Raw genomic sequence first — 23087 nt, forward strand, 5'->3', positions numbered from 1 at the left:
CCAATATTTTGGAGAGAAAATAATGGGAGATTCAACTCATGGTTTTCACAAAGCCTATGTTAAGAAAAGTTTCTTGTATTTCTTGTACTTCTGTTTTTGCCAATGAAACATACCCCATAACTTCATTAGAGTCAGTTTTATAAAAAATTACCTGAAGAAATATTTTTAAATTTCTACTTATGAGTAAGAAACTGGTGGTGTTTTAGAGTATAAAACTGGTGGTGTTTTGGAGTATAATTACACTTTAAGATAATAAATCTCCCATGCAGACTCATGCTAATCTTTATTATCTTATCCCCTTGTCTTTTTAAGCAATATTAAGATTTCATTGTATAGACATAGTCATCAATGACTACAATAAATAAGAAAGTACTGATTGGTACTGGACCAAATTCTTACAACTGATATAGAGGGAAAAAATGACATCTCTAAGAGCAAATCACACAGACTGTATATTACAATATTTTATGTAAGAAATTGTTAAACTCTAAGGCTGATGAAAAATGTGAGACCATAAAAACTTATATCCCAATAATAAGAATAATTTTATCTAAAGCACCCTATTTTGATTATTATGATTTTGAAGATTATTCTGATTATGGTTCCAATTTTCTGTAATGCTGAATACCAAGCAAAGAAGTTATTGCTAAAACAAAACCAAACAAAACAATAACATTTGATGGGTTTTAACCCATTCTCACCTGGAATGACTGAAATTGTTTTCAGTGCTCGGAGAACTCTGAATGTTCTCAACGCTGAGACATTGCCCAGGTCCACAAACTCTGTCACATATCTGCAATAGGGAGTTCACACACAAACACAATGACAGGATACAAAGAAAGAGCTGTAGGAACAAGGAGCCTTATGCTTATGCTTTACACTAGTCACTTCTTACCTGGAATTACAGAAATAGTTTTCAAAGCTCTCAAGACTCTGAAAGTGCGAAGAGCTGAAAAATTGCCTAGGCTTACAAATTCTGTTACATACCTGTAGAATTAAATCAGAGTTATTCAAGATTTAAGCAGGATTTTATATATTTGCTTGGTTCGTGGTGATTTTTAAATGATAATTTTGTTAGTAGCAATTTAAAGATTAGAATCTATCGCTATGGTTGACTTTATTCACATTATTTAAGGCCATTAACTAGATGTAAACTTCATAATGTAAACAATCTTATTGCCATTTTGAAAAGCAATGCAATCAACATCACGAGTAACTTAGGAGAATTAAATAAAAAGAGAAGAAACTTGGCTATAGTTTCAAGGTTTCAGTTACCAAAAAAAAAATTGCATAAAATCATCCAAGAAAAATTTAGGCATGAAAAGGCAGATTCCCTATCTGTACATGACAAAGTTTATCTAGTGTGATTCTTTAGTAAAAATTATGCAAATTAAGGACAATATTTTATGGGGGTCCCATGATGCCCTGCCAGTACTGCTATTTTATTCTCGAAAAACAGTAATCTCAATATGCCTTTTTAAAAACCATGGTCAGAGGGAATGGTGAAGAATTGGCTCTTACTGGCTAGATATGGAATGAAACGAGACAGGCTACATTTGGAGCCGTGAGTGTATCGGCTCCACTTCTCTTCCTGACCACCTCCTCATACCCATAAGAGGCTGAAAGCATTAGCTCCTGAACGAATGATGAGGGTAAGCAGTGTGGGTCCACTCCCCTCCATGCTGGGATTTCACCTACTCCTGAAGGACCTTCTATTACTTTTCTGAGTCTTTTCTTTCTTGGGGACATTAACACTAGGAGAAAAGGGGGGTCAGGGATGCAGATGTTGTGCACATACTGAGTGTATCTGGAAGGGAGGTAAGGACAAGAAAGTTTATGTTGAGTACGAAGGAAGAGATGATGAAACTTCTGAAGAGAGAGGAAGAAAGAAACGGAATCAGTTTAGAAATAGGAAGTGGCAGAGAAAGTGTGTCTGCTTATAAGTTTTAAAATTAATTGTTGATGAAATAAAAATGTAATATATTAAATACCTTGTTTTTTCCTATTAGTTTGATTTGTCAGAATGTTTTGTTGCTATCAGATGCTTGTTTTCTATTTTTCCACCAAACTAATAAAAGAAAATTGGAAGAATACATACAATGCATAAGGTCAAGCCATTTTCACAGATGTGTAATGATTACACTTTGGCTTTCATATTCGGGTATGTGTGTGTGTGTGTGTGTGTGTGTGTGTGTGTGTGTGTGTGTGTGTGTTGAAAAAGGAGTAAGTATGAAAATTGCCGACAGATGTTTCTTATATGTGCAAATTGTAATTTCAACCACGGCAAAGACTTTCTGCCAAAGTGAAATGCCACTTTGACCTCTGTTGTACTAAATTAAAATCCAAAGCTGAAGCATATAAATCTCACCAAAATATTCTACGGTTAAAGCCAGCTTATTCTTTTAAAACATAAGCACTCATAGAAAGCCAAACCACATTCTTTTGAAGTTTCAAAAAAGGCACTTACGCAAATGTAATGACAGTAAAGTCGAGCCAGTTCCATGGGTCTCGAAGGAAAGTAAAATCTTCTAAACAGAAGCCCCTTGCAATAATTTTAATAAGTGACTCAAAGGTATATATTCCTGTAAAGGTGTACCTGGAGACAAGTATCCAAAAAGAATCGATAAAGTAATAACTTTCTTTCATAACATATCAATTTCTTATTATTCTGTCAGTGGAATAGATAAATATAAAATAAATCTAAGTGGCTGTGTGTTATTTTAATGGAAATAAAATGTAGCCCTAAAGTTAAATTCAACTCCTTAATACATGAAGAGCTTTCTAAGAGCAGAGTGAGAAATACCTGCTGTGTAAAGTCTAAGTAGTTACTATCTGAAGTGTCTGAGTGTTGCTATAAATAAATAAAGCCTCCTGAAAATTATCTAGTACATTCACATGATGGAGTGGCCAAGCAGCAATACTGCAGAAGAGTAAAAACAATTTCCTTTAGAAAGTAAAAAAAACTCAACTTCAGTTATGTTTTACAAATGAGAAAACATTGACCAATTAGCAAGTTTTTCTCTTTCCACAAGAGAAGACAGGTTAACTTACTTGGAAAAGAAATTTTGTTACCATCAAAGTTGATAATTCTAGAGCCATAAGAGGTGAAATTTAATTTAGAGTGAAATATCAGGCTAGTTCAGAAACTTGGATGTGTCCAAATTTTAAATCTTTTATTCAGAAGTTGAAAAACAAAATCACAAAAACTAGGGTGAGTAAAGACATGTGGACCTCACATGTTATCTTCAAAATTTTAGTAATTCTTTATATAACTGTTTTTTCCTTCATAGTCTTTGTCCCTTTTCTGATTGGCTCCAATCTGAAACTGTCTATGAATTGAAGAGGTTCTTGGGAAAAACCTCAGGTTGTCATTTTAAGGGGTCGACAGCCAGAGAGTTGTAGTGGTTACGACATGGGCAGTGTGAGCAGCCCAAACAGCAATTATCCCAGATCTGGCCCTTCCGATCTCAAAGGTGTGCCAGACAGAGCCCATCCATGCAGTCCTTCATGCTTCTGGTTTCCAAAAATGCTACCCTTTTACATCACTTAGTTTAGCCCTTGGTCTACTTAATTTTTTAGCTCTAAAACCTGACTTATTGGGATATTTTTTCAGTGATTTTTTTTTTTTTTTTTTTTGTGAGTACTCTGCTTGAAACTGATATAGGCCTGACCTGAATAGGTTGTGTTAGATGAAACAAATTTCTGTGAGACTCACTATGGTCTTCTTATTGCCTTTGTAAATCTTAACTCACTGATTTCGTTTCAAATTTATCTGGAACCAAAGTCTATTTTTATTGGTTCTTTCCCGGAATTGTTTTCATCACATTTGCTTTGGCCACTGTAAAATACAAAGGAAAAGTGCTAACTGTCCAAGAATGATAGGCTTCTGGTAACCACCAAGTAGAGTTGAAAGAGATATTAGACATAACACCAGCAGGCCTGAGGGGCAATGGGACTCATCTTCCTGCTTTGTAATTGTGTCTAAAAATGGCCTTATTAAATATGCTCTTTGGTTTAGAAAACATTAAGATATATTTTCAAAATCCTAAATACATATGTATGTCTATATTTCTATATATCTATTTACTTATATCTATCTAACACACATATATATAGTCACATAGTAGGTGGTTTAAAATATAAGATGAACTTACTCTACATTCTTTGTCCAGTCAGGAGGGTTACTCATTGTCATGAACACACAATTTGTCAAAATAGTGCACATAATTAGCATGCTGAATAATGTGGGTTATTGTTAAGGAACACACAAACACACAAAGAAGTCCAAATCCAAGTATTATACATAGAAAACTAACATTGAAAAGCTTGAATTTCAGTTTAGACAGGACTCGGTGACAAATACACTGTGGGCAAGTCACCTAATCTCTTCAAATTTCAGTTCTGTCATTGATAAATGTGGTAATAATAAACCCCTCACAGAATAGTGATATAGATTAAATGAGATCATGTACAGGAAAGCTTCATACAAGTACAAAGTGTTGCTTTTTCTACTATTATTAAATAATATTTTTACCCCCCCCCCCCCCCAGAGAACTTTAGTGGGAAAACTTCAATCTGGAGTCATACTGGTTTTGAACAGAGTGATTGCCTTCAACTAATTCAGGTGATTAAAATAGTAAATTGTTGAAGAAGGAACAAATCTAAAATATTGTAATTTCTTAAATGCATGTTATATAAGACAGCTCAATACATTTAAATTTTTATGTACAGATTGCAGCATGGTGCTAGTTGTTGGGTTGCTCTATTTTGAATGAATTTTTTAATTATAGCAGCTTTGGATATAATTAAAAGTGAACATTTTTGAACGCTAGGACTGAGCATGATGTGAATATGATATAAATTCAGCTTAAAAGAGGTCTTGGACAAGTTACTCAGCCTCTCTATGCCGCTAAATCTTCTTAAGCTTCCACAGATTTTTATATAATGGACCTAATTTTTATATAGACCTAATTAACTATAGACCTCATCAGTTTGAGGTACAAATTAAATGAGTTAATATGTGTAAAATACTTGAAACAAGCCTATATATTAGTAGATATGATCTAAATGTTAGCTGTAACAAATAACAGAATTATGGAGCTAAAATAGACCAAGAAAAACAATGGAGTAATCACTATATTTTACAAGTCAGACGAATAAGGCCTAAACCCTGGAGAAATTAAATAACTTGGTCAACTACTAGAACACAGATTTCCTGCCTTGGTATTCAATATTCTTTCTATACAGGTTATTGCCAAAACCAAAAATTTTCCATAAGTAAAAAAGAAAGTTTGTGTCAAATGACCACATGATGGCACTAGAAACAAAAACTAGGATAATGAAACCTTCATAGATGTAAAAATGCTGAATGTATGATTTTTATGTTTCAAATCTTTTAATTTTAATAATAGTGTATTTATACCACTAAAGAATTTCTTGTTATCAGTTTTAAAATAGAATGACATTTTAAGTTTTATCATCCTTTTTTAAAGAAAAAATCAGGTAGCATGAGTTTATCATCATTATACAAGTCTTTCTATGTTTATTATTACCAAAGTCATCAAATAAGAAATAATCAGAAATAAAGTTTTTTTCCAATGAATATGATCAGATAAAGTTAGTTTAAAAGTTTTCTTTCTTTCTTTTTCTTTCTTTTTTTTTTTTTTTAACACCATGGGACTTACAATGCCACACACATACCTAAAGACCATTTGGAAATATGATCTAAACCTCTTTCATTAACTTCCATAGTTTTTACTAAGCAATCAGTTTTACATAACAGAGCCATAATCGATGACTTAAATTTGAAATTCAGCCAATATTCCAGTATTTCCTTCACAGGTTTCACTAGCAAAGTTCAAAAATTAAGTATTGGCCAAGCACTTTGACCATCTTTTGTGGAAAATATGCTTAAAGATTTATTCTAAGGTACATTAAAATGCACTTTATTATAGATATGCCTAAACTTGGCTCTAGAAGTAGATTTCTTTGTTATATTTTTCTTCATTGCAACACCTGATAATCACAACTGGGTACAAAGATGGTATGGCTATCTTACACTAGATTTGTAGGACTCAATACTTACAAGTATTTTTAGAAAGATATATGTAGATCCACAGTGTTAAGAGTTTATAAGTTTCAGTGATATCTATGTGACTAATCAATTTTAAGAATGAGCCTTATAAAAAAAGAATAAGACTTATAAAAAAAGAATAAGGCTTATATGACAAAAAGTAGGTACAAAATTAGAGCGACAAAAGCCATAAAATATGTATATGTCCCAACTTAATTTTATATTTAGCTACAAAGCACTTATAGATTATGCACAAATAATTAATATTGATCACTTGAAAAGGATATGAATGTACCAAAATCTTAATAGCTATTTTCCTAAGAGGATTGAAGGGAGTTAAAATGTACAGGGCAGAGGTGGCACTGAACCGGAAGATGGCCTTCCCTTTGTTCAATACTATGAACGTCTGTAAGATAGAAACGCAACATAGAAATATAAAAGTATAAACCATTTCAACTCTATTGCCTATTTTTTATTATTTGTCACCATGAATTTTTTTATCTTATTTTTATTAATTTTAATGTAGTAACATTGATAAATCAGGGTACATATATGTTCTGAGAAAACATCTCCAGATTATTTTGACATTTGATTATGTTGCATACCCCTCACCCAAAGTCAAATTGTCTTCCGTCACCTTCTATCTGGTTTTCCTTGTGCCCCTCCCCTCCCCCACCATGAATTTTTTTGATGTGACAACTTTTGATGCACACCATGAAGATAAATTATCACTGGATCTCTTCTTAACTAGAGAGGACAACCAAAAGTATCACTTACCTTTTCCTCAACACTTACTTGCAATTTCAGCATACATAAAACATTTGGTTAAGAGAATTTATTTACTTTCTTAATATTTTAAATATCTGAGTTAAATGAATGTCTTAAATGGGTACATAATCTTATTTCATTCAAAATTCTAAGACATTACATTCCTTTTATAGTAATTTTGGCTTTTCCATTTTAAATACCTTGAAAATTAATCCTGTGGAATGCAAAATCATTCAACAAAATTAAAAAGAAGCTATTCTTTTACTATTAATGCTTATAAAATAAACATTATCACTCTATTTATAATAAGAAATAAAAACAGCCACTATCAAACCCACTCTTGGGTTAGATGGATATAATCCAATAATTGATTTTTGGAGGCCAAGTTCCCTGGAGAGTATCTGTTGACCAAGAGTGCTAAATTCTGTATTGGGATTTCTGAATTAGCCAACTTATTGAATTTTAATCCCAATTAACTGCCTACCTCTCATAGTGCTTTCTTAGCACAGAGGAAAAGCTCAAAGCCCCATAGAACAAAGGATCCTTGAATGTGAATAAAGTTGCATTCTAAAAATTAGGTATATTTAAAAACAATTAGCAGTGTGCAGACAAAAAATAAAGAAGCAACATACAATAGCATATGAAGGATCCTGCTTCAGTGTTTCTTAAGATGTTTACTTATAGACAGAGTTTATAAGTCTATAAGTTTATGAGTATATGTGGGGGTGGGGAAGCCATTTTCTCTGTGAAGAACATTTTATAAGAAGAGAATTTAATACGTTTATAATTGAAATTTACCCATTTTTAAAAAGTTTTGTTTTTTTCACCTTAGGATGCTTATCTCTGTAGATCACATTATGACATGGGAAGCATTAACTTTATGTTTACTTTCTAATAAGAATTTTTTAAAAATATACATTTTTATTATTTGATAACTTTAGAGAGAGAGGAAGAAGGAAACAGAGAGTTAGGAACATTGATCTGCTCCAGTAAGTGCCCAGACCAGGGGATTGAACTGGCAACCCCTGCACCTCAGGACAATGCTCCAACCAACTGGGTTATCTAGCCTACTAAGAGTCTTTGATAAGAGTTCATTCTCCACATTTAGTCTTCAGGTCATTAATAGATTTCTCATTTCGTTTTTCTCTAACATCAGGTTTTCTAGATTCAAGTAGGGTGATCACTGTAATACGTTTACTGAGTTGTTTGAAAATAGCACTTCTTATCTGTTGTCTATAGAGGACTCTGAATCAGGGCTGCGGAAGTGTGGTTTGCCAACCAGTGTTAATGTCCAAGTTGTTGTTGGTCTATGATAAAATAGTGAGAGTAAGTCTTTAGAAACCTGTAAGTCAATTTGACAAAATAATTTTACATCTGTTGAATTCAATAATAAAAAGGGACTATATGCCTGACCTGTGGTGGCGCAGTGGATAAAGCGTCGACCTGGAAATGCTGAGGTCGCCGGTTCAAAACCCTGGGCTTGCCTGGTCAAGGCACATATGGGAGTTGATGCTTCCAGCTCCTCCCCCCTTCTCTCTCTCTGTCTCTCTCTCTGTCTCTCTCTCTCCCTCTCTCTCTCCTCTCTAAAAATGAATAAATAAAATAAAAAAAAATTAAAAAAGGGACTATATTTCATAGGTCTGTTTTTCAATTTTCTAGTAATTAAATTTGTTGTATTTTAGAGAAAAATGGTGACCTTACATTCACAACAGAGAGTTTGAGAAGCACTGCTCTGCCTGACCAGGTGGTGGCGCAATGGATAGAGTGTCGGACTGGGATGCCGAGAAGCATTGCTCTAAGTCTAACTTCGATCCTATATTTTCTTTTTCATCTTTGAAGGTCTCTGGTTCAGAAAATGAAGAACTGTCCACCAAGTCCATTGTTTACAATACTTAGTCCCCCCTTTTTTCCTGATTCATTCAATGCTCCTATCCCTAAATGCCATTGTGAGTTCATCATAAAATGTGAACAGACTTGTGCAATGTAAATGCTTTTGCCCTAAGGGATACATGCATACAGGGTCACAAAAAGACCCAAAGTGAGTTAATTCAGAACTCAGTTTGGTCCAACTTGCAAATCTACATCATATGCTTTACTTCTCCAAAAACATGCAAAGTAAAACCTGATAGAAATACTGGAGGTTAAGAATAGGAGAGCCAATAAAAATATTACCTATCCTGGCCCTGGCCAGTTGGCTCAGTGGTAGAGGGTCGGCCCGGCATATGGTAGTACCGGGTTCGATTTCTGGTCAGGGCACACAGGGGAAGCGCCCATCAGCTTCTCCACCCTTCCCCCTCTCCTTCCTCTCTAGCTCTCTTTTCCCCTTCCGCAGCCAAGGCTCCATTGGAGCAAAGTTGGCCCGGATGCTAAGGACAGCGCCATGGCTTCTGCCTCAGGCACTAGAATAGCTCCTGCCGCAATGGAGCAATGCCCCTGGTGGGCATGCTGGGTGAATCACAGTCTGGCGTATGTCTGACTGCCTCCACGTTTCTAACTTTGGAAAAATACAAAAATATATATATTATATTACCTATCCTATAAAAATCAGAATCTCCTTGTAGCAAATAATAATACAAGCTAAATTTGAAATATATAATAGTGATTCAAAGAGATAATGAGAAAGAAGTTATAACTCAAAGGTGCCCTAAATCATTAGCTTGAGGCTAAGGGGGCTAATGATGGTACCAATTATAGGTCAGGGCAAGGAAACACCACTCGGCTTATCCTAAGGAGACAGACATGTGCAGAAGAGACCACCTGTGACTCTGGCACCTTCCACACAAAGGAAAAGGTCGATAGTAAAATGGGTGGTGAAGCAATAGGAGAAGCTGTGGAGGCCAGAATGGGGTAGAAGAGAAAGGAAAATTCTGCTGTAAGCACTAAAAAAATAAATAAATAAATAAAAATAAATGAAGAAAAACACAGAACGTGAACAGATAGGAGCCTAAAAACGAAGTACAAAGGGCTAGAATGATTAAGGTGAATTTAACGAAAGCCACTGCAGCCCTGATGCTGATAAGTAATGTTAACTCTAAAAGTCCTTTCATACAGAGGAGTTAATAGTTTGACACAAAAGTGAAAAGAAAATGGTCAAAATTCTCAATTGTTCCAACCTCAGCTGGAAATGTTCACTGATTTTAGGTTGTACTCCTTTTCTTATTTATACAATCCAAAGAATGTCACCTGACCAGGTGGTGGTGCAGTGGATAGAGCATTGACCTGGGACGCTGAGAACCCAGATTTGAAAACCTCAGATCGCCGGCTGGAACATGGGCTCATCTGGCTTGAGTGTGGGGTTGCTGGCTTGAGTGTGGGGTCACTGGGTTGGCTGGAGCCCTCTGGTCAAGGCACATATGAGAAAGCAATCAATGAACAACTGAAGTGCTGCAACTATGAGTTAATATTTCTCATCTCTCTCCCTTTCTATCTGTCTCTATTTCTCTCTATTTCTGTCTCTCTCTTCTTTCTCACTAAAAAAAAATCCAAAGAATGTGTGGAAAATAATTATTGTTAACAATATTTACAAGAAGTATGAGTACATTGTGTAAGTGTCTGCAATCTGAGTTTATAATGAAATTAATTAGGTTTTGCTGTACAACATTTATTCTGTTTTACTTGTTCACAAGACATACAGATGGCCAAGGCATTTTCCTTAACTTCTTTATCATGATAGGCTACATAACATAAAATTTACCGTATTAACCATTTGTAACCACGTAGCTCAGTGTTGACATTTATTTTTTTTGACAGAGTCGGAGAGAGAGTCAGAGAGGACAGATAGGAACAGACAGACAGGAAGAGAGAGAGATGAAATGCATCAATTCTTCATTGCAGTTCCTTAGTTATTCAGTGATTGCTTTCTCATATGTGCCTTTACCGGGAGGGGGGAAGCTACAGCAGAGCAAGTGACCCTTTGCTCAAGCTAGTGACCTTGGGCTCAAGCCAGCGACCTTGGGCTTCAAGTCAGTGACCTATGGGCCCAAGCCAGCGACCATGAGGTCATGCCTATGATCTCACACTCAAGTCAGCAACCCCTCACTCAAGCTGGTGAGCCCGTGCTCAAGCCGGATGAACCCGCGCTCAAGCCAGTGACCTGGAGGTTTCAAACCGGTGTCCTCTGTGTCCCAGTTTGATGCTCTATCCACTGTACTATTGCCTGGTCAGGCTCAGTGTTGACATTTTTTTAACAGAGAATGTATGGGCTGGCTTTTTACAGTGAAATATCTTGACATCCTTTAAATCAGTGTTGGGATTCAAATAATTTAACAATGAGTTCTCTGCCCTAATGACCATTTTAAGTATAAAAAATGATATACCAAAAGGTAGTTTATTATTTCATGCATTTAATGGTTAAATAAGGACAATAAAACAGGTACACATAACTAGATTATAAGAAAGAGTTTTAAGATATTAATGAAAATATATTAAATAATACCAGACAAAAAACAATAAAACTGTTATTTAAGATATTTCCATATTGCTTCTTGGTTGCCATCCTCACTTGCAATTTTTTTTTTCACCTATAAATGAAATGAATATTAGTATGGGCAGAATATGCTATTGAGCAGATGAACATTAAAAATAGTAAGGAATGTAAATTTGTGATTTTCACATTGAGTGACTGCCCAGGTGCCCACTTTAGAGAGAATCCTGATTACAAGTGCCATTTTAACAACCAGTTTGCCAGACTCAACAAAAAATAGGTATCAGTTCTGCTGAACTGGTGCGAACTGACTGAATCCCACCACTGCTTTAAATCCAAATTAGTTCTATTGAAATTTTATTAAGACAAATCAGGATAATTTTTAATGCCTGAAGTAAATTTAGTTGACGATTTTAGCATCTAAATTCATCAGTGATATTGGCCTATAATTTTCTTTCTTTTTGTTGTCTTTGCCTGGTTTTGGAATCAGAATTATGCTCGCCTCATAAAAGGAACTTGGAAGTGTTCCTTCCTCTTGAATTTTTTGAAATAGCTTGAGAAGGATAGGAGTTAGTTCTACTTTGAATGTTTGGTAGAATTCACCAGTGAAGCCATCGGGCCCAGGAGTTTTGTTTTTTGGGAGATTTTTGATAATTGTTTCGATCTCTTTTGTTGTAATCAGTCTGTTTAGGTTTTCTGATTCTTCCAGATTGATTTTTGGAAGATGATATGTTTCAAGGAATTTGTCTATTTCACCTAGGTTGTTTAATTTTTTGGCATACAGTTCTTCATAGTATTTCTTACAATATTTTGTATTTCTGTTGTGTCGGTTGTTATTTCTCCACTCTCATTTCTAATTTTATTTATTTAAATCCTCTCTCTTCTTTTCTTGGTGAGTCTTATTAAAGGTTCATCGATCTTGTTTACCCTTACAAAGATCCAGCTCGCGGTTTCATTGATCCTCCGTATTGTTTCTTTAGCTTCTATGTCATTTATTTCTGCTCTGATCTTTATTATTTCCTTCCTTCTACTACCTCTGGGTCTTACTTGCTGTTCTTTTTCTAGTTCTTTTAGATGAAAGGTTAGGTTGTTTGCTTGAGCTTTTTCAAGCTTCTTAAGGAATGCTAGTAGTGCTATGAACTTCTCTCTCAGGACTGCTTTTGCTGTGTCCCATAAATTTTGAGTTGTTGTTTGCTCATTATTATTTGTTTCTAGAAACTTTTTTATTTCTTCTTTGATTTCACTGTTAACCCATTTGTTATTTAATAACATGCTATTTAGTCTCTATGTGTTTGAGTATTTTTCAGTTTTTCTGTTGTGATTGATTTCTAGTTTCATGCTATTGTGATCAGAGAAAATGCTTGATATGATTTCAATCTTCTTAAATTTGTTAAGACTGCTTTTGTGTCCTAACATGTGGTCTATCTTAGAGAATGTACCATGAGCACTTGAAAAGAATGTATATTCTGCTGCCTTAGGGTGAAAGGTTCTAAAGGTATCTATTAAATCAAGTTGATCTAGTGTGTTCTTTAAGTCTGCTGTTTCTTTGTTAATTTTCTTTCTTGAGGATCTATCTAGTGATGTTAGTGGGGTATTGAAATCTCCTACTATTATAGTATTGCTGTTGATCTCATCCTTTATATCCATCACAGTCTACTTTATATATTTCGGTGCTCCTATATTAGCTCTGTAGATATTTATGATGGTTATATCTTCCTGTTGAATTCCTCCCTTTATCATTATGTAGTGACTTTCTTTATCCCTTACTATAGTCTTCTTTTTATTTTTTATTTTTATATTAATTTTTATTAATGCTAATGGGGTGACATCAATAAATCAGGGTAAATATATTCAAAGAAAACATGTCCAGGTTATCTTGTCATTCAATTATATTGCATACTCATCACCCAAAGTGAGATTGTCCTCCGTCACCCTCTATCTAGTTTTCTTTGTGCCCCCCCTTCCCCTCTCCCTCCTCCCCTCCTGCACACCCCCACCCCACCACCCCTGGTAACCACCACACTCTTGTCCATGTCTCTTAGTCTCGTTTTTATGTCCCACCAATGTATGGATTCATGTAGTTCTTGTTTTTTTCTAATTTACTTATTTCACTCCGTATAATGTTATCAAGATCCAACCATTTTGTTGTAAATGATTCGATGTCCTTATTTCTTATGGCCGAGTAGTATTCCATAGAGTATATGTGCCAGTCTTTATCCAGTCTTCTAAAGAAGGGATTTTTGGTTGTTTCCATGTCTTGGCCACTGTGAACAATGCTACAATGAACATGGGGCTACACGTGTCTTTACGTATCAATGTTTCTGAGTTTTGGGGGTATATACCCAGTAGAGGGATTGCTGGGTCATAAGGTAGTTCTATTTTCATTTTTTTGAGGAACCACCATACTTTCTTCCATAATGGTTGTACTACTTTACATTCCCACCAACAGTGGATGAGGGTTCCTTTTTCTCCACAGCCTCTCCAACATTTGCTATTACCTGTCTTGTTGATAATAGCTAATCTAACAGGTGTGAAGTGTTATCTTATTGTAGTTTTGATTTGCATTTCTCAAATAATTAATGAAGATGAGCATCTTTTCATATATCTGTTGGCCATTTGTGTTTCTTCCTGGGAGAAGTGTCTGTTCATGTCCTCTTCCCATTTTTTTATTGGATTGTTTGTTTGTTTGTTGTTGAGTTTTATGAGTTCTTTGTAAATTTTGGATATTAGGCCCTTATCTGAGCTGTTGTTTGAAAATATCATTTCCCATTTAATTGGCTGTCTGTTTATTTTGTTGTCAGTTTCTCTTGCTGAGCAAAAACTTTTTAGTCTGATGTAGTCCCATTCATTTATCTTTGCCTTTACTTCTCTTGCCTTTGGAGTCAAATTCATAAAATGCTCTTTAAAAACCAGGTCCATAAGTTTAGTACCTATGTTTTCTTCCATATACTACTATAATGTTTCAGGTCTTATATTTAGGTCTTTGATCTATTTTGAATTAATTTTAGTACAAAGGGACAAGCTGTAGTTGAGTTTCATTCTTTTGCATGTGGCTTTCCAGATTTCCCAGCACCATTTGTTGAAGAGGCTTTCTTTTCTCTATTGTGTGTTATTGGCCCCATAATTGAAAATTATTTGACCATATATATTTGGTTTTATTTCTGGACTTTCTATTCTGTTCCATTGGTCTGAGTGTCTACTTTTCTGCCAATACCATGCTGTTTCGATTGTCGTGGCCCTATAATATAGTTTGCTTTGTAGTCTTCATTATATAGATACTTTACATTCTTATGTTTATTCCTAAGTATTTTTTTTTTTTTTGCAATTGTGAAGGGGATTATTTTTTGAGTTCATTTTCTAGTATTTCAATATTGGCATATACAAAGGCTATGGACTTTTGTATGTTAATTTTGTATCCTGCAACCTTACTGTATTGGTTTATTGTTTCTAGTAATCTTTTTGTGGAGTCTTTGCAGTTTTCGATGTATAGGATGATATCATCTGCAAAAAGTGATACTTTTACTTCTTCTTTTCTGATATGGATGCCTTTTATTTCTTTATCTTGTCTGATTGCTCTGGTCAGAACTTCTAGCACCACGTTAAATAAGAGTGGAAAGAGTGGACAACCCTGTCTTGTTCCTGATTTAAGGGGGAAAGCCTTCAGTTTAGTGCCATTTAATATGTTGTTAGCTGCTGGTTTATCATATATGGCCATTATCATGTTGAGATATTTTCCTTCTATACCCATTTTGTTGAGTGTCTTAAACATAAAGTAGTGTTGTACTTTTTTTTTCATTTTTCCGAAGCTGGAAACGGGGAGGCAGTCAGACAGACTCCCGCATGCGCCTGACCAGGATCCACCCAGCATACCCACCAGGGGCGATGCCCTGCCCCTCTGGGGCATTGCTCTGTTGCATCCAGAGCCATTCTAGTGCCTGAGGCAGAGGCCACAGAGCCATCCCCAGCGCTTGGGCCATCATTGCTCCAATGGAGCCTCACTGTGGGAGGAGAAGAGAGAGACAGAGAGGAAGGAGAGGGGGCAGAGTGGAGAAGCAAATGGGCATCTCTCCTGTGTGCCCTGGCTGGGAATTGAACTCAGGACTCCTGCACGCCAGGCTGATGCTCTACCGCTGAGCCAACCGGCCAGGGCCAAAGTTGTGTTGTATTTTATCGAATGCCTTTTCTGCATCTATTGATAAGATCATGTGGTTTTTGTTCTTTGTTTTGTTGATATGGTGTATTCCGTTAACCATTTTACGTATGTTGAATGATCCTTGAGATTCTGGGATGAATCCCACTTGATCATGATGAATTATTTTTTTAATATGTTGTTGTATTCGATTTGCCAGTATTTTGTTTAGTATTTCAGCATCTGTATTCATTAGAGATATTGGTCTGTAGTTTGTTTTTTTTGTGTGTGTGCCGTCCTTGCCAGGTTTTGGTATGAGGGTTATGTTGGCCTCATAAAATGTGTTTGGAAGTATTGCTTCTTCTTCAATTTTTTGGAAGACTTTCAGTAGAATGGAAACCAAGTCTTCTTTGAATGTTTGATAGAATTCACTAATATAACCGTCTGGGCCTGGACTTTTATTTTTGGGGATGTTTTTAACAGTTTTTTCTATTTCCTCCCTGCTAATTGGTTTGTTTAGGCTTTCTGCTTCTTCATGACTCAGTCTAGGAAGGTTGTATTGTTCTAGGAATTTATCCATTTCTTCTAGATTGTTGAATTTGGTGGCATATAGTTTTTCGTGGTATTCTACAATAATTCTTTGTTTATCTATGATGTCTGTGGTGATTTCTCCTCTTTCATTTTGGATTTTGTTTATATGAGTTCTTTCTCTTTTTTTTTTGGTGAGTCTTGACAAGGGTTTGTCAATTTTGTTGATCTTTTCAAAGAACCAGCTCTTTGTTCAATTAATTTTTTTATAATTTTTCTGTTCTCTATTTCATTTATTTCTGCTCTGATATTTATTATCTCCTTTCTTTGGCTGGTTTTGGGTTGTCTTTGTTTTTCTTTTTCTAGTTCCTTAAGGTGTGAAGTTAAATGGTTCACTTGGGCTCTCTTTTGTTTGTTAATATAGGCCTGAAGTGATATAAACTTCCCTCTTATCACTGCTTTTGCTGCATCCCATAGATTCTGATATGTCGTATTGTCATTTTCATTAGTCTGTATATATCTTTTTAACTCTGCACTTATTTCTTCTTTGACCCATTCATTTTTTAAAAGTATGTTGTTTAAAATAATAGATGAGAACTTCCCAAGCCTGTGGAAAGAACTAAAGCCTCAAATTCAAGAAGCAAACAGAATTCCGAGTTTTCTTAACCCCAACAAACCTACTCCAAGGCACATCATAATGAAATTGGCACAAACCAATGGCAAAGAAAAAATTCTCAAGGCAGCCAGGGAAAAGAAGAATACAACATATAAAGGAAGGCCCATTAGATTATCATCAGATTTCTCAGCAGAAACTCTACAAGCTAGAAGAGAGTGGACCCCAATATTTAAAGTCCTGAAAGAGAGGAACTTTCAGCCACAAATACTATACCCATCAAAGCTATCCTTCAAATATGAAGGAGAAATAAATACATTCACAGATACAGAAAAGATGAGGGAATTTGTCATCAGAAAACCCCCACTCCAGGAATTACTAAAGGGGGTTCTCCAATAAGATACAAAGAACAAAAAAAAAAAACAAAGCCACAAGTAAAAGCTCCAAGAAGAACACAATAAAACCAAATTTAAACTGTGACAACAACAAAATGAAATGGGGGAGAGGATGGAGATTAACATTAGCAAAGGATGAAGGAGTGCAAAAGTACTCACAAAATAGTGCGCTACAATGAACAGGGTAGGAACCCTTTTCATTACTTAAAGGTAACCACCATTGAAAGAACCACAACAGAAGCACATGAGATAAAAAAATATAGCAACAGAGGAAAGATGTATGGAATACAACCAAATAAAAACAAAAGATAGCAAAATGAAAGAGAAGGATCAAACAACACACAAAACTAACAGAAAGCAATCTATAAAATGGCAAAAGGGAACTCACAAGTGTCAATAATTACACTAAATGTAAACGGATTAAACTCACCAATAAAAAGGCACAGAGTAGCAGAATGGATTAAAAAAGAAAATCCAACTGTATGCTGCCTACAAGAAACTCATCTAAGTAACAAGGATAAAAATAAATTCAAAGTGAAAGGCTGGAAAACAATACTCCAAGCAAATAACATCGAAAAAAAAGCAGGCGTAGCAATACTCATATCTGATAATGCTGACTACAAGACAACAAAAGTACTCAGAGACAAAAAATGGCCATTTCATAATGGCTAAGGGGACACTGAATCAAGAAAACATAAAAATTCTTAATATATATGCAACAAACCAAGGAGCACCAAAATATATAAGACAGCTACTTATTGACCTTAAAACAAAAACTGACAAAAATACAATCATTTTTGGAGACCTCAATACACTGCTGACAGCTCTAGATCGGTCATCCAAACAGAGAATCAACAAAACACTAGAGCACCTGGACATGATAGACATCTACAGGATATTTCATCCCAAAGTGACTGAGTATACATTTTTCTCAAGTGTACATGGATCATTCTCAAGAATTGACCATATGTTGGGCCACAAAAACAACATCAGCAAATTCAGAAAAATTGAAATTGTACCAAGCATATTTTCTGATCATAAAGCCTTGAAACTAGAATTCAACTGCAAAAAAGAGGAAAAAAATCCCACAAAAATGTGGAAACTAAACAACATACTTTTAAAAAATGAATGGGTCAAAGAAGAAATAAGTGCAGAGATCAAAAGATATATACAGACTAATGAAAATGACAATACGACATATCAGAATCTATGAGATGCAGCAAAAGCAGTGATAAGAGGGAAGTTCATATCACTTCAGGCATATATGAACAAACAAGAGAGAGCCCAAGTGAACCACTTAACTTCCCACCTTAAGGAACTAGAAAAAGAAGAACAAAGACAACCCAAAACCAGCTGAAGAAAGGAGATAATAAAAATCAGAGCAGAAATAAATGAAATAGAGAACAGTAAAACTATAGAAAAAATTAATAGAACAAAGAGCTGGTTCTTTGAAAAGATCAACAAAATTGACAAACCCTTGGCAAGACTTACCAAGGAAAAAAGAGAAAGAACTCATATAAACAAAATCCAAAATGAAAGAGGAGAAATCACCACGGACACCGTAGATATACAAAGAATTATTGTAGAATACTATGAAAAACTATATGCTACTTAATTCAACAATCTAGAAGAAATGGACAAATTCCTAGAACAATACAACCTTCCTAGACTGAGTCAAGAAGAAGCAGAAAGCCTAAACAGACCTATTAGTAGAGAAGAAATAGAAAAAAACATTAAAAACCTCCCCAAAAATAAAAGTCCAGGCTCTGATGGCTATACCAGCGAATTTTATCAAACATTCAAAGAAGACTTGGTTACTATTCTACTGAAAGTCTTCCAAAAAATTGAAGAAGAAGCAATACTTCCAAACACATTTTATGAGGCCAACATAACCATAATACCAAAACCAGGCAAGGATGGCACAAAAAAAAAACTACAGACCAATATCTCTAATGAATACAGATGCTAAAATACTAAACAAAATACTAGCAAATTGAATACAACAACATATTAAAAAATAATACATCATGATCAAGTGGGATTCATCCCAGAATCTCAAGGATGGTTCAACATATGTAAAACGGTTAATGTAATACACCATATCAACAAAACAAAGAGCAAAAACCACATGATCTTATCAATAGACGCAGAAAAGGCTTTCGATAAAATACAACACAATTTTATGTTTAAGACTCTCAACAAAATGGGTATAGAAGGAAAATATCTCAACATGATAAAGGCCATATATGATAAACCATCAGCTAACAACATATTAAATGACACTAAACTGAAGGCTTTCCCCCTTAAATCAGGAACAAGACAGGGTTGTCCACTCTCTCCACTCTTATTTAATGTGGTACTAGAGGTACTAGCCAGAGCAATCAAACAAGACAAAGAAATAAAAGGCATCCATATCGGAAAAGAAGAAGTAAAGGTATCACTTTTTGCAGATGATATGATCCTATACATCGAAAACCCCAAAGAATCCACAAAAAGACTACTAGAAACAATAAGCCAATACAGTAAGGTCGCAGGATAAAAAATTAATATACAGAAGTCAATAGCCTTTCTATATGCCAACAATGAAACAACTGAGAACGAACTCAAAAGAATATCCCCTTCACAATTGCAACAACAAAAAAAAAATACTTAGGAATAAACATAACAAAGAATGTAAAGGACTTATATAATGAAAACTATAAACCATTGTTAAGAGAAATCAAAAAAGATATAATGAGATGGAAGAATATTCCTTGTTCTTGGTTAGGAAGAATAAATATAATCAGATGGCCATATTACCCAAAGCAATATACAAATTTAATGCAATTCCCATCAAAATTCCAATGACATTTTTTAAAGAAATAGAGCAAAAAATCATCAGATTTATATGGAACTATAAAAAAACCCGAATAGCCAAAGCAATCCTAAAGAAAAAGAATGAAGCTGGGGCATTACAATACCTGACTTCAAACTATATTATAGGGCCATGGCAATCAAAACAGCATGGTATTGGCAGAAAAGTAGACACTCAGACCAATGGAACAGAATAGAAAGTCCAGAAATCAAACCACATATATATAGTCAAATAATTTTTATAAAGGGGACAAGAACATACAATAGAGAAAAGAAAGCCACTTCAATAAATGGTGCTGGGAAAACTGGAAAGTCACATGCAAAAGAATGAAACTGGACTACAGTTTGTCCCCCTGTACTAAAATTAACTCAAAATGGATCAAAGATCTAAACATAAGACCTGAAACAATAAAGTACATAGAAGAAGACATAGGTACTAAACTCATGGACCTGGGTTTTAAAGAGCATTTTATGAATTTGACTACAATGGCAAGAGAAGTGAAGGCAAAAATTAATGAATGGGACTACATCAGACTAAGAAGTTTTTGCTCAGCACGAGAAACTGATAACAAAATAAACAGACAGCCAACTAAATGGGAAATGATATTTTCAAACAACAGCTCAGATAAGGGCCTAATATCCAAAATTTACAAAGAACTCATAAAACTCAACAACAAACAAATGAACAATCCAATAAAAAAATGGGAAGAGGATATGAACAGACACTTCTCCCAGGAAGAAGTACAAATGGCCAACAGATATATGAAAAGATGCTCATCTTCTTTAGTTATTAGAGAAATGCAAATCAAAACTGCAATGAGATACCACCTCACACCTGTTAGATTAGCTATTATCAACAAGACAGGTAATAGCAAATGTTGGAGAGGCTGTGGAGAAAAAGGAACCCTCATCCACTGTTGGTGGGAATGTAAAGTAGTACAACCATTATGGAAGAAAGTATGGTGGTTCCTCAAAAAACTGAAAATAGAACTACCTTATGACCCAGCAATCCCTCTACTGGGTATATACCCCCAAAACTCAGAAACATTGATACGTAAAGACACATGCAGCCCCATGTTCATTGCAGCATTGTTCACAGTGGCCAGGACATGGAAACAACCAAAAAGCCCGTCAATAGATGACTGGATAAAGAAGATGTGGCACATATACACTATGGAATACTACTCAGCCATAAGAAATGATGACATCGGATCATTTACAGCAAAATGGTGGGATCTTGATAACATTATACGAAGTGAAATAAGTAAATCAGAAAAAAACAGGAACTGCATTATTCCATACGTAGGTAGGACATAAAAGTGAAACTAAGAGACATTGATAAGAGTGTGGTGGTTACGGGGGGGGGGGAGGGGGGAAAGGGAGAGGGAAAGGGGGAGGGGGAGAGGCACAAAGAAAACTAGATAGAAGGTGACAGAGGACAATCTGACTTTGGGTGATAGGTATGCAACAAATTGAAAGACAAGATAACCTGGACTTGTTATCTTTGAATATATGTATCCTGATTTATTGATGTCGCCCATTAAAAAAATAAAATTTTAAAAAAAGTATGTTGTTTAGTGTCCACACTTTTGTTGTTTTTTTTTCTCTTTTTTGCAGTTGAATTCTAGTTTCAAGGCTTTATGATCAGAAAATATGCTTGGTACAATTTCAATATTTCTGAATTTGCTGATGTTATCTTTGTGGCCCAACATATGGTCAATTCTTGAGAATGTTACATGTACACTAGAGCAAAATGTATACTCTGTCACTTTGGGATGAAGTGTCCTGTAGATGTCTATCATATCCAGGTACTCTAGTGTTTCATTTAAGGCCGATATATCTTTATTGATTCTTTGTTTGGATGACTGATCTAGAGCCGTCAGCGGTGTATTGAGATCTCCAAGTATGATTGTATTTTTGTCAGTTTTTCTTTTTAGGTCAATAAGTAGCTGTCTTATATATTTTGGTGCTCCTTGGGTTGGTGCATATATATTAAGAATTGTTATGTCTTCTTAACTCAGTGTCTCCTTAATCATTATGAAATGACCATTTTTGTCTCTGAATACTTTTTTTGTCTTGTAGTTAGCATTATTAGATATGAGTATTGCTACACCTGCTTTATTTTGGATGTTATTTGCTTGGAGTGTTGTTTTCCAGCCTTTCACTTTGAATTTGTTTTTATCCTTGTTGCTTAGATGTGTTTCTTGTAGGCAGCATACAGTTGGATTTTCTTTTTTAATCCATTCTGCTACTCTATGTCTTTTTATTAGTGAGTTTAATCTATTAACATTTAGTGTAATTATTGACACTTGTGGGTTCCCTATTGCCATTTTATAAATTGCTTTCTGTTAGTTTTGTATCTTGTTTGATTCTTCTCTTTTGTTTTTCTATCATTTGTTTTTGTTTGTATTCCATACTTCTTTCCTCTGTTGCTACGTTTTTTAAGCCATGTGCTTCTGTCGTGGGTTTTTTTCAAGTGTGATTACTATTAAGTAATAAAAAGGGTACCTACCATATTCATTGTAGTACCCTATCTTATGAGTGTTTCTGCATTTCATCGTCCTTTGCTACTGTTAATCTTTGTGCTCTCCCCCCTTTTTTTTGCTTTTGTTGTCACAGTTTAAATTTGGTTTTATTGTTTTCTTGGTGGAGCTTTTACTTGTGGTTTGTTTTGTTTTTTTCTTTGAATCTGGTTGCAAAACCCCCTTTAGTATTTCTGGGAGTGGGGGTTTTCTGCTGATAAATTCCTTTATCTTTTCTGTATTTGTGAATGTTTTTATTTCTCCTACGTACTTGAAGGATAGCTTTGATGGGTATAGTATTCTTGGCTGAAATTTCCTCTCTTTCAGGGCTTTAAATATTGGGGTCCACTCTCTTCTAGCTTCTAGAGTTTCTGCTGAGAAATCTGATGATCATCTAATAGGCCTTCCTTTATATGTTGTATTCGTCTTTTCCTTGGCTGCCTTGAGAATTTTTTCTTTGTCGTTGGTTTGTGCCATTTTCATTATGATGTGCCTTGGAGTAGGTTTGTTGTGGTTAAGAAAACTCGGAATTCTGTTTGCTTCTTGAATTTGAGGCTTTAGTTCTTTCTACAGGTTTGGGAAGTTCTCATCTATTATTTGTTTGAATATGTTCTCCATTCCATTTTCTCTCTCCTCTCCCTCTGATATACCTATTATTCTTATGTTATTCTTTTTGATGGAGGCAGACAATTCCTGTAGGGCTTTCTCATTTTTTAAAATTTTTGAGTCTGTCTCTTCTCTCTGTTGTGCCTCAAGTTGCTTGTCTTCTATGTTACTAATCCT

General features: G+C 35.0%; 1 protein-coding gene across 5 annotated transcripts in view; it reads right to left on the bottom strand.

Annotated features, from left to right (window-relative positions):
• LOC136378263 (sodium channel protein type 1 subunit alpha) overlaps positions 1–23087 on the bottom strand; it is a 142795-nt gene that overhangs the window by 59920 nt on the left and 59788 nt on the right. For 4 of the 5 annotated variants that reach the window (XM_066344942.1, XM_066344940.1, XM_066344941.1 and 1 more), the window contains exons 1-3: positions 4155–4239; positions 2468–2596; positions 702–793 (exon numbers count right to left, since the gene is read on the bottom strand). In XM_066344942.1, the coding sequence (XP_066201039.1) occupies positions 702–793; positions 2468–2596; positions 4155–4234 (301 nt within the window). In that variant the 5' untranslated portion in view covers positions 4235–4239. Of the gene's footprint in view, positions 1–701; positions 794–2467; positions 2597–4154; positions 4245–6360; positions 6480–23087 lie in introns of those variants that run through there. The other variant, XM_066344943.1, reaches the window with a different exon arrangement.

Source organism: Saccopteryx leptura, chromosome 7, assembly GCF_036850995.1.
Source record: "Saccopteryx leptura isolate mSacLep1 chromosome 7, mSacLep1_pri_phased_curated, whole genome shotgun sequence".
Lineage (NCBI taxonomy): Eukaryota > Metazoa > Chordata > Mammalia > Chiroptera > Emballonuridae > Saccopteryx > Saccopteryx leptura.